Source organism: Haliotis asinina, chromosome 12 (genome assembly GCF_037392515.1).
Source record: "Haliotis asinina isolate JCU_RB_2024 chromosome 12, JCU_Hal_asi_v2, whole genome shotgun sequence".
In the NCBI taxonomy this organism is placed as follows: Eukaryota; Metazoa; Mollusca; class Gastropoda; order Lepetellida; family Haliotidae; genus Haliotis; species Haliotis asinina.
The window spans coordinates 22,515,126-22,527,948 of NC_090291.1; the positions used below are offsets into that span (position 1 = coordinate 22,515,126).

At 43.9% G+C, this 12,823-nt stretch overlaps 1 protein-coding gene across 1 annotated transcript; it reads left to right on the top strand.

Annotated features, from left to right (window-relative positions):
* Positions 1-1,371: 1,371 nt before the first annotated feature.
* LOC137259075 (sodium-dependent phosphate transport protein 2B-like) lies at positions 1,372-12,288 on the top strand. The gene is made up of 7 exons (XM_067796788.1): positions 1,372-1,510; positions 1,794-1,922; positions 3,881-4,024; positions 7,291-7,598; positions 8,371-8,449; positions 8,604-8,630; positions 9,792-12,288. The coding sequence occupies exons 1-7, from the start codon at positions 1,372-1,374 to the stop codon at positions 10,703-10,705; spliced, it is 1,740 nt and encodes a 579-aa protein (XP_067652889.1). The 3' UTR covers positions 10,706-12,288.
* The last annotated feature ends 535 nt before the right edge of the window (positions 12,289-12,823 follow it).

Here is a 12,823-nt window from a genome sequence, read left to right on the forward strand (position 1 = left end):
ATAGCCAAAGCATAAATGAAATCCCCTTCTCGAAAAAAGCACCTTAAAACGATGGATTCAGCAAAATTTGTGAGATTTACGTGGTCAAAATTTGGATGAACCCATTTTGTTCTGAGAGCATGACTCAGTGAATCAAACGCGTTGACAGGTAGATAGTCACCTTTATTCTGTTGCAGAGGGGAGTGCATTACTTATGTGTCAATATGCAGAGAGGACGAAAATAGATGTAACGATCCATCTAATCCTCGGTATCCCACTGGTCCTTGATCGTAAATAGTTAGTTATAGTCTGTTGCTAGTAGATAAGACATATGCTGTTATTGTTGATAAATGTGCAAGACACCGTTATTGTTGATAAATGTGCAAGACACTGTTATTGTTGATAAATATGGAAGACACTGTTCACGTAAGCAAAGGATTACAACCCAGACAAAGAACAAATAGTTTTTACTCGTCTTGTTTAGGGTAACTCTGACCGTACAATGGTGATGAGCAGAATTCAGTATCTTATAATTCAATACCTGGTTCCAGCATAAACTCATCATGGCCATAATGATTAGCATTTGGAATTTACATTTAACACACAAAGACCCGGTCGCCAAGAGGCACTTATTTTAATCGCTGTGTTTAATCAATGAATGAATGTGTCTGCAGACAAAGCCATGACGTTCTTAAGCAATATCCCCCAACAAGCCAACCAACCCTCGACAAGCCAAAGATCCAGTCTCACAGTCAACAGAAATGAAATCCGCATTTGGATAATCAGACCACATAGACAGTTGAAAGCATAGCTTCCAACTTAACCACACTCTACCATGATTTACTCTGAGCAATAAATTATAGTCCAAATGATTGAGATATGACTTTTGGGGAAGCAAATCACTGATGATCATTGCCCTACACTAGTGGCTTCATGCATGGGGACCACGTGGAACTGTACCTGTTTACTACCACTTTCATAAGTGGAAGGAACGACCCCCTTTTCAAAGGGGAGGAACGTGCAATGTCAGACAAATGTAATACGCAACAAATGTTCGTATATACTCTTGAAGTAGTGTGGTAGGGTAATTGTGTTTTACATCTTGACTATATATTTATTTGAACATCTTACTCGTAAGTTAGGTAAACAAATAAGCCTTTGATGTATAACCTATCCTACCCATGTGTGGACTGCCCCCGTACTATAAGTCAACCTGATGTTCATAGACGGAGAAGCAATCACAAGACTGACTCCTCAAAGGTAGGTGTACATGTGTTTGGGGACAAGGCATAAACTGAACTCTAAGGCAAAGCATTAGGAGTTTATACCCAGCAGATGTTAAACAAATCACTGTTAAAAAGTTACATTCTGTATCCAGGAACATCTTTAAGTATGGATGACACAAGGCAAGCGGAGAAGTCCCACAAGAGTCCCAAACATGAGGTGGATATAGTTGATGTCGAAAAGGACACTGAGGTGGACGATCCCTGGGCCCTTCCTGACACCATAGACACAGGCAAACCATGGAACGGTAAGTTAGGCCCTTCCTGACATCACAGACACGGGCAAACAATGGAACGGTAAGTTAGGCCCTCCCTGACATCACAGACACGGGCAAACAATGAAACGGTTAGTTAGGTATTTCCTGACATCACAGACACGGGCAAACAATGGAACTGTAAGTTAGGTCCTTCCAGACATCACAGACACGGGCAAATAATAGAACAAGATGTCTCATGCGTGCTTGCAATCACATGTTGAAATGAATATCTCCAGTACGTTTCAAGATAACATAGTTTCTGTTTCCACGGTAGAAATGACGGGCCAGGAAAAACTGAAGCGAGTTCTGATCAACATCGTGAAAGTGGTGGTGCTTCTCGGACTTCTCTACTTGTTCATCTGCTCCTTGGATTTCCTCAGCTCAGCATTCCGACTTCTCGGAGGTGAGCACTGCTTAGGGATGTGCAATTTCTTTAATGATAATAGCTGCACGGTAAGGTAAGGTAAGGGTATATGCACTTTGTCATTTGGGCACCTGTACTCTTCGTGGTGAAGACTTGCACTGTATCGGGTGAATATCTACACTGTGTCGGGTGAGTACATGGTACTGTATGTGGTTAGCAAAGCATGCTAACTAACAGTAAGCAAAATAAAATAAATAGACTATTGTAACTTCATGTTCGAGAAAACAGCGACATTATCGATGGTCTACCGAACTATGGCCGAACGAATGTTTCACAGAGTTGATATAGTCCACAGGGCAGGACGGGTGTTGATAATGACGTTTCGTTTGACATAACAATTCTGCCACTGTATTTAACCTTAGTGAAAGTAAATTTGATGGCTGTCAAAAGTGGAGTTTTATTCAGCTGATTTACTCTACACGTTCGTAGGTGACTTGTTGACGAACTATACTGCACTGACAGTCTTCTCAAGCCGATAGATCACTATACATGGATATTTACGGACTTGACGTGACGTTAGTAATAGCACAACTGACAATTCAATACGACTTCTGTAAAGTTCAGTCGTGGCTAGATTTATGGTTACTTTGTTGACTGATCGGGGTTTACACACTTTGTCACATGTGGGTATCATATAGGCAGCCATTGGATTGGAATGACAGCCGCCCACCGAGGGTTGTATTTTCCCAACTTTACAGCCACTCTTCAAGCCTGAACTGACTCGCCAGTCGTATATATATATAAGACAGGAACTAAACGTTCAATTGTTTTAAAGCGCCACTCGCGAATATTCGTCAGCTCAAAGTTGATATGAGTATGCATATGTTAGAGTCCCCGATCTGTAACAGCCACTGTCTGAATGAATGTTTAATTCAAAAAGCTGATGATCTTGTAACTTTAAATTTACATCTCAAGAGTCACATGTGTTTACTTACATGTCATTACTCATTGATAATTTCTACTGCCTTTTTACTCTGAATGCCGGTCTGTAGATAAGCGAACTGTGACCTAAGGGCACCCAAACAACTACTGCTAAATGTGCTGACCTAGCACATGGTGAATCTTGTGTATATCAACCCAACAAAATGTACCGAAAACTATCAAGTACGATTTGTCACCTACTTCCAAGAACTGTAAGCACCAACCCTTTTGGGTTGAGGAACATGTGTCCCGTATATCTACAACGTACCACCCGCGTAAAAGTCTTTGCTCTATTGTTGTCTCAGTGGATTAATTGTGTGATTATCACGGTGACTGTCCAGATCGTTAGTTTTCAGATCTTCTTTGCTAAGTGATATCTCGGTGGTTGTCCAGAACGTTAGTCTTCAGATCTTCTTTGCTTAGTGATATCACGGTGATTGTCCAGAACGTTAGTCTTCAGATCTTCTTTGCTAAGTGATATCACGGTGATTGTCCAGAACGTTAGTCTTCAGGTCTTCTTTGCTTAGTGATATCACGGTGATTGTCCAGAACGTTAGTCTTCAGGTCTTCTTTGCTACGTGATATCACGGTGATTGTCCAGAACGTTAGTCTTCAGATCTTCTTTGCTTAGTGATATCACGGTGATTGTCCAGAACGTTAGTCTTCAGGTCTTCTTTGCTACGTGATATCACGGTGATTGTCCAGAACGTTAATCTTCAGGTCTTCTTTGCTAAGTGATATTACGAATGAGAAAGGGAAGGTATCGCTGTCCACCTGTCTCACTAAGGTGAAGGTCACTTGACCAGCGTTCGTCAAGTGTGTCAGATAACAAAGGCTTGGGTTTATTGCTCCTCCAAAGTGCATGGTATTGGAAGGGTGACAGAATAGCATCTCACTGACTGAGTTATGACAAGGATACGCTGTTGGCTATAACTACACACACATGCACGCACGCACATCCGTGACAAGGGTTTTGAAATAATCCTTATTGTGTTTCTTTCTTTGCCGTGTCTCAGGTAAAGCTGCCGGGGAGGCGCTCAGCGACGTGGAGCTCCTCTCCAACCCAGTGGCCGGGTTGATGGTCGGCGTCCTGGCAACCGTGCTGGTGCAGAGTTCTTCCACATCCACGTCCATCATCGTCTCCATGGTGTCTGCCGACAGTCAGTAGCACATCCAGTAGCCACCTTCTAAACGACCTGTTGTATTTCCCCAATGTCTGTGCACAGTCAGTAGCACATCCAGTAACCACCTTCTACACGACCTGTTGTATTTCCCTAATGTCTCCCGACAGTCAGCAGGACATCCAGTAACCACCTTCTACACGACCTGTTGTATTTCCCTAATGTCTACCCACAGTCAGTAGGACATCCAGTAGCCACCTTCTACACGACCTGTTGTATTTCCCTCATGTCTGTCCACAGTCACTAGCACATCCAGTAGCCACCTTCTACACGACCTGTTGTATTTCCCTAATGTCTGTCCACAGTCAGTAGCACATCCAGTAACCACCTTCTACACGACCTGTTGTATTTCCCTAATGTCTGTCCACAGTCAGTAGCACATCCAGTAACCACCTTCTACACGACCTGTTGTATTTCCCTAATGTCTGCCCACAGTCAGCAGGACATCCACTAACCACCTTCTACACGACCTGTTGTATTTCCCTAATGTCTGTCCACAGTCAGTAGCACATCCAGTAGCCACCTTCTACACGACCTGTTGTATTTCCCTAATGTCTGTCCACAGTCAGCAAGACATCCAGTAGCCACCTTCTACACGACCTGTTGTATTTCCCTAATGTCTGCCCACAGTCAGTAGCACATCCAGTAACCACCTTCTACACGACCTGTTGTATTTCCCTAATGTCTCCCGACAGTCAGTAGCACACCCAGTAACCACCTTCTACACGACCTGTTGTATTTCCCTAATGTCTCCCGACAGTCAGTAGCGCATCCAGTAACCACCTTCTAAACGACCTGTTGTATTTCCCTTATGTCTGTCCACAGTCAGTACCACATCTAGTAACCACCTTCTACACGACCTGTTGTATTTCCCTAATGTCTCCCGACAGTCAGTACCACATCCAGTAACCACCTTCTACACGACCTGTTGTATTTCCCTTATGTCTCCCGACAGTCAGTAGCACATCTAGTAACCACCTTCTACACGACCTGTTGTATTTCCCTAATGTCTGTCCACAGTCAGTAGCACATCCAGTAACCACCTTCTACACGACCTGTTGTATTTCCCTAATGTCTGTCCACAATCAGTAGCACATCCAGTAACCACCTTCTACACGACCTCTTGTATTTCCCTAATGTCTCCCGACAGTCAGCAAGACATCCAGTAGCCACCTTCTACACGACCTGTTGTATTTCCCTTATGTCTGCCCACAGTCAGTAGCACATCCAGTAACCACCTTCTACACGACCTGTTGTATTTCCCTAATGTCTGCCCACAGTCAGCAGGACATCCAGTAACCACCTTCTACACGACCTGTTGTATTTCCCTAATGTCTCCCCACAGTCAGTAGCACATCCAGTAACCACCTTCTACACGACCTGTTGTATTTCCCTAATGTCTGCCCACAGTCAGTTGCACATCCAGTAACCAACTTCTACACGACCTGTTGTATTTCCCTCATGTCTGCCCACAGTCAGTAGCACATCCAGTAGCCACCTTCTACACGACCTGTTGTATTTCCCTAATGTCTCCCGACAGTCAGTAGCACATCCAGTAACCACCTTCTACACGACCTGTTGTACTTCCCTAATGTCTGTCCACAGTCACTAGCACATCCAGTAACCACCTTCTACACGACCTGTTGTATTTCCCTAATGTCTCCCGACAGTCAGTAGCACATCCAGTAGCCACCTTCTACACGACCTGTTGTATTTCCCTAATGTCTGTCCACAGTCAGTAGCACATCCACTAACCACCTTCTACACGACCTGTTGTATTTCCCTAATGTCTGTCCACAGTCAGTAGCACATCCAGTAGCCACCTTCTACACGACCTGTTGTATTTCCCTAATGTCTGCCCACAGTCAGTAGCACATCCAGTAGCCACCTTCTACACGACCTGTTGTATTTCCCTAATGTCTGTCCACAGTCAGTAGCACATCCACTAACCACCTTCTACACGACCTGTTGTATTTCCCTAATGTCTCCCGACAGTCAGTAGCACACCCAGTAACCACCTTCTACACGACCTGTTGTATTTCCCTAATGTCTCCCGACAGTCAGTAGCGCATCCAGTAACCACCTTCTACACGACCTGTTGTATTTCCCTTATGTCTGTCCACAGTCAGTACCACATCTAGTAACCACCTTCTACACGACCTGTTGTATTTCCCTAATGTCTCCCGACAGTCAGTACCACATCCAGTAACCACCTTCTACACGACCTGTTGTATTTCCCTTATGTCTGTCCACAGTCAGTAGCACATCCAGTAACCACCTTCTACACGACCTGTTGTATTTCCCTAATGTCTGCCCACAGTCAGTAGCACATCCAGTAACCACCTTCTACACGACCTGTTGTATTTCCCTAATGTCTGCCCACAGTCAGCAGGACATCCAGTAGCCACCTTCTACACGACCTGTTGTATTTCCCTAATGTCTGCCCACAGTCAGTAGCACATCCAGTAACCACCTTCTACACGACCTGTTGTATTTCCCTCATGTCTGTCCACAGTCAGTAGCACATCCAGTAACCACCTTCTACACGACCTGTTGTATTTCCCTTATGTCTGCCGACAGTCAGTACCACATCTAGTAACCACCTTCTACACGACCTGTTGTATTTCCCTAATGTCTGTCCACAGTCACTAGCACATCCAGTAACCACCTTCTACACGACCTGTTGTATTTCCCTAATGTCTGTCCACAGTCAGTAGCACATCCAGTAACCACCTTCTACACGACCTGTTGTATTTCCCTAATGTCTCCCGACAGTCAGTAGCACATCCAGTAACCACCTTCTACACGACCTGTTGTATTTCCCTAATGTCTGTCCACAGTCAGTAGCACATCCAGTAACCACCTTCTACACGACCTGTTGTATTTCCCTAATGTCTGTCCACAGTCAGTAGCACATCCAGTAACCACCTTCTACACGACCTGTTGTATTTCCCTAATGTCTGTCCACAGTCAGTAGCACATCCAGTAACCACCTTCTACACGACCTGTTGTATTTCCCTAATGTCTGTCCACAGTCAGTAGCACATCCAGTAACCACCTTCTACACGACCTGTTGTATTTCCCTAATGTCTGCCGAGAGGGTCAACTATTTCAGGGTTGTAACTGATCATGATAGTTATGCCCATACACCTACGACAGACGTCAAATCGGGAGATCCTCTATCCCGCTCTGGTATAAAGTGAACTACTGTGCATGTGCTGCAGCCCACAAATTGCCTCTTCCAGTGCTTCCTACTCGGCTGGCGATCCCCATCATCATGGGCACGAACATCGGGACTACTATTACCAATGTACTCGTCTCCTTGGGACAGATCGGTGACAGAGATAGATTCAGGCGAGCTTTTGGAGGCGCAACTCTACATGACATGTTCAACTGGTTGACGGTGTTAGTGCTGCTACCGATAGAGGTCGCCAGTGGTTACTTGTACCGCCTATCTGGATTAATGGTGCAGGACATCAATGCTGATCCAAATGTGGAAAATCCAGATCTACTTAAAGCCGTCACCAAACCGCTGACTGGGAAAATTGTAGAGGTGAGGGTACACTTCTTGTACATAGTCTGAACCTGCCTAGAGAGTGTTACCTTACAAGTTATGACATCACGTCGAGGGAAATACGGGGTTTTATCAGTCCCGAGTAAGGGGAATACAACCTTACTCGGGACAACCTTACTCGGAACTCGGGACTGTTAAAACCCCGTATTTCCCGAGACACGATGTGATAACGCATTTATCTAGCTGAATGTTTTCACTAAATCAAAACAAAACAACACGCATCGAATCGACTTGCTGCCATGTTGACACCAGCTGATCGTTTGACCTCAATGCACCGCACGTTACTAAAGGCTTGTCGATGCACGCTTTTCTCACTTCGCGTCGTCACCGAGGCGTAGCGGGGTGATATGACTTTCGTAGCGGGAGCACACAACTTTTATACTCCCGTTCGCGGATCGTGATGGATGTACATGGTATTATGTCAGGGTCACGTGGACCAATCAAAACACGACATTCTTACACGAGGCTACATAATCAGTTATGTCACACGTGTGTTCTATCCACAGATAGATACTGAGTGTTTCTATGACTGACCGAACTTTAGTGTCTTTTCAAGGTAGGCCATGATTCTGTATACTGTATGTCACCCAGAATCAAACTACGAGAAAGCAATGTTTCTAACCTCAGAAGAAACTGATGTTTTCCTCACTGTTCTGTGATATAATGATAACAACTTTTGTATGTTTACAAATGATGTGTGAAAACCAGCGTGTAAGTCAGGCTAAAGGAATCCGTGTCTTCCTTTCCTCAGTTGGACAACGATGTCATTAGGGCCATCGCCAGGGGAGATAACACGACACACACCCTCATCAAGTCCTGCTGTGAGAAAGGTAAGCTCTCAGTGTACTAAATACACAATAATCTCATTGAATGTGTTATACCTACCAATAGCATGTATGTAAAACGGATTAAAGCGCATGTACACTGATCACTATCGATAACATATATGTAAAATGGATTAAAATCCAACCATTATGATTTCAGGCGACAATTCAACTTGTGCACATGATTGTAAGTATGCACAGACATATGCTAGGGGGGAAATTTGCTTAATAGGATAGGGGTAAGGTAACACATGTGATTTTGGATCAGCTCCGCCAGATTTCACAGTGTAAAGATCAAATAAGTGTTAACATGAATAGCTTATAGAAAGTTAACTAAGTGAAGGCATCAGTTCCCAGTTGAGCGATATTTTCAGTATTTGTTTTGGACAACATGAGCCCCCAAAACTGTTCTGCAGTGGATGTGACAGTTGACCTGACGTCTCAGGCACCGTCAGAGCAGTGACGTATGAGAGCGTGATTCGCCACTGAACCATGCAGTCAACAGTTTTGTAGATTCTAGAATCGAACGTTAGTGCACCACTGGATCCGCCGACGTTGGTGTTGGCGTCGCAGCACAGGACTGGCTCGAACCCCAGCTTCTCGTTAACAATTACGAATGGTTTACGCTGTCACTCTTATCATACTAGGCACTGTGCTTGCAGCTGCTGCTGATATGGCAAATAGAGGAACATATGATGTACCTATCCTGCAATGCATCTTTCGTAGACATGATTTACAGATACACAATACACGACCGATGGTACTCTGGTGAACACTGATGTTCACGTGAACGTATAACGGCAGAATTGAGACTCCAGCCTCCAGACGTCCAATGGCAATGGGCGATCTACAGCAGTCGCGGCATGACGACATGCTTCATTTAGCTGAAAATGCCACTGACCATCTCAAAGAAAACATCCTCTTATGGGCAATGTCCGAGCGGGAGAAACCTCAGTAAAGGACGTACAAAACCACTTACCTATTCTCCAATACATTTTCAAGCAAGCTGACACTTGTGCTGTGCATTTGTTGCACGTACACAAACTAGCGACACAAAAATTAAGCTCTAACATTTGGAAAAAATATTGAGGGTGGTGTGTGTATATGTGTCTCTGTGTCTGGAGGATGGGGATGAGGGTAATGTTCGGCAGCAAACTCTAACACCCGTAAGTTTGATCGATTACCAAGCCATCCATCAAACAGAAAACCTCTCTTGTAAATGTTCAGTCATGTAAGTTTAGCAGTCCTAAGAAAGTTGTAACGAATTACATAAGCTTGTTGTAATGATGCTAAGATATGATAGCCAAGCATCAAAATGTTGAACTTCTTTTCTAAATCTCATTGTCAGGTGAACACCTGTTCTTAGAAACCAGTCTCTCAGATACAGAAGTCGGCCTAATCCTGTTGGCGATGGCACTAGTTACGTTATGCACGTGCCTCGTGCTGATCGTGAAGATCCTGCAGTCGCTGCTCAAGGGGACAATCGCCAAGGTGATCAGGAAGATAGTGAATGCTGACTTACCTGGTATTCTACGTCCAATCACCGGTTACGTTGTCATGCTGGTCGGCGCTGGACTCACATTCCTGGTTCAGAGTAGTTCTATCTTCACTTCTACCCTTACTCCTCTCGTGGGAATGGGCGTTATCAAGGTGGACCGTGTATTTCCCCTTGTACTCGGAGCTAATATTGGTACCACCTTTACCAGTATCTTGGCAGCTTTGGCATCAGACAGCACTGGTTTCAGGAATTCCCTTCAAGTGTCGTTCTGTCACCTGCTGTTCAACATTAGTGGCATTTTGATTTGGTACGGGATCTGGCCTGCTCGACAAATTCCCATACGTCTGGCAAAGAAACTGGGCTCTGTGACTGCCGATTATCGCTGGTTCCCGATTTTTTACATATTTTTTGTATTTCTTATTAGTCCAATGGTTGTGTTTGGACTTTCGTTGGCCGGCTGGGAATACCTCGTCGGGTTTGGGGTCCCTGTCCTTATTCTCGTCATTTTCGTCATTACTATGAACCTCCTGCAGAGCAGCGATCGCATCCGACCGCGACTTCCCTACCGTCTTCAGAGCTTCGAGAATATGGGTTTACCACTGTGTTTGCGCTCACTTCAACCTTACGACAAAGCGGTCAAGAAATTGCAAGTATTGTGTAGTTGCTGTAAGTGCTGCAAACTAAAGACCAAGGAGGATGTTACTGAGGATAAGGTAGAGAGAGTCAATTATGACAACAAAGCTTTTGATGGTGAAAGATTGTAAGCAGTCTTTAACTTGGTGGGACTCACAGCATATCCATAGTATCCATCAACAATTGCTGTTTACGATGACCTGATCTCAGTTCTTTCATCGATGTAATTATATGTCGAGTTTCCTATATATAACGAGAAGATGGCACTTATGTCTTGGGTAATTGTGCAAGAAATAATTTGCAGCTTGGATTCCACAGTGGATGTTATCGTGGCCCTGTGTGCTACATGATGGGTTTATCTTGTGGACACTGAGGCCAATTCCTCATCACTGACCATTAATTTGCAGTAGATATGGCGTGTGTCTCCATGATTAAGCCAGGTATTCTGGGGATAGGTTTTACATATGTAAATACCTGCGGATACCACAGACATATTTGTATATACAATGTAGCATGAAACTGAAAGTACAGTACGTCCAACCGGTATAGAACAAACACTCCTAAACTACTAAAGTAGCTATGGAAATAGAAAAAAAAACAAATTAAAAGTTGAAAAGGGTGATAATCTGTGTCATGGGTCTGACTTTCCCTGCCATTACTCATATTTGCTAAGGTCCGAATTATTCCTTCTAATTTCGTGATTACTATAGTTTGAATAGTGGAGCTGTTGACCGTCTGTCAACTTCACGGTTGTGATACAAGCTCAGGAGCAAGGTTGGTACTTCATCTTCACTGTCCCGAGTTCGCGTATGGCCCAACTAACCCCGGTTACCGACATCGTAGGACGTGCTAGTTTAGCCAGCTAAACGTCGTGTTCCTGCCAAGGCATACATCGGTGTATACCTTGGCAGGAACGTTTTAGACTGACAGCTAGTCTCTGAAATGAACATATTTTACTGAAAAAAACGTTCATAGTGAAAATAAATAATATAATGAAATGGAGCCATGAGACTTTCATTTTCAGAAGCTATGGAAATCTAGACTTGCCACATTTTTTAGACTTGCATGGGCTTCTTGGATGTATATACTTCAGGGTCTGTACGACAGACTAACGACGTTTAGGTGGCTGAACTTAGGACGTGCACAATGTACACAGTTGTGTGTGGATCCACGGCCATATAACCAACGTCAGTTTACAATGTATGACACATGTGCTGTGTGTGCACCAATGCAGACATTCGCTCGTGAATATCTAATGTCGCCGGACGCCTACTTTAAACGAATGAAGTTCCCACCTAAATTCGAAAGAACGTCGGTTTCCTACGGTGAGGAGAGTATTGTACTTGACAAGAATAAGCACCATTCAAAGAGGGTTAGATGACGAAAGTTGATTTGCCCACTGCTGCATCTAAATGTGTTCCTGTCGTCCCACCAGTAGTACTTCAGTTACAAGAAGTTCTAACATCCTTATACCATCTTTGCTTGAGACGGTCGTAACGTCCACACTTTAAAATGAACTGACGAGAATTTGTGGTTGGGGTCCATACCAGTAGAAGACCAGAAAGGTTTCATTCGGCCTTCAAGCAGAAAGGGTGAACTTTTGTTGATATTACATTTACCGTCTTTTACTACTGATATAGGATGCGTAAACTATTTCATTATGTCTGTATTAAATGATAAAATACAAACCTACAATAAATGTCTTAAAGTGAAATATCGTTGTGTCTTGTTGGTGAAAGGTAAGTGTTGCTATTTATACATCTCCTACAAAATGTCACATATTGGTCATAAGCTCTGTAATCTTGCAGCCTTACGGGCTGCTCGAGTGGTCTTGGAGGCTGTACCCAGGCTCTAGCAAAATCTAGCGGTGGCTACAGTTTTACTTTGGAAGCATATATTTCCGACTTCCTAATGGATCTAGAAGCGGTCATATTGAAAAGCATATTGACTCCAACCCTTGTCGGACCCACGTGCGAGGTCATACTGACTTTTTGAAAACTATGACGTCATTCTATTGTATACATGTCACCGCATTGCTTACATGCAGTTACTGGTTTGTAGTGAAAATAAAATCACCTTTCTTGACTAAATGGGCATGTTTTGGCTTTTTAAAAGCAGTTCTCTATAATTACATAACAAAACGATTATTGACTGGTGAATTCGGTCAAAACCTGTTTTTATGGACCCGACTTCGCCCTTGGTCAATATTTGCCCACTTTGAACACTCGACCTCATCACCAGTCAACAAC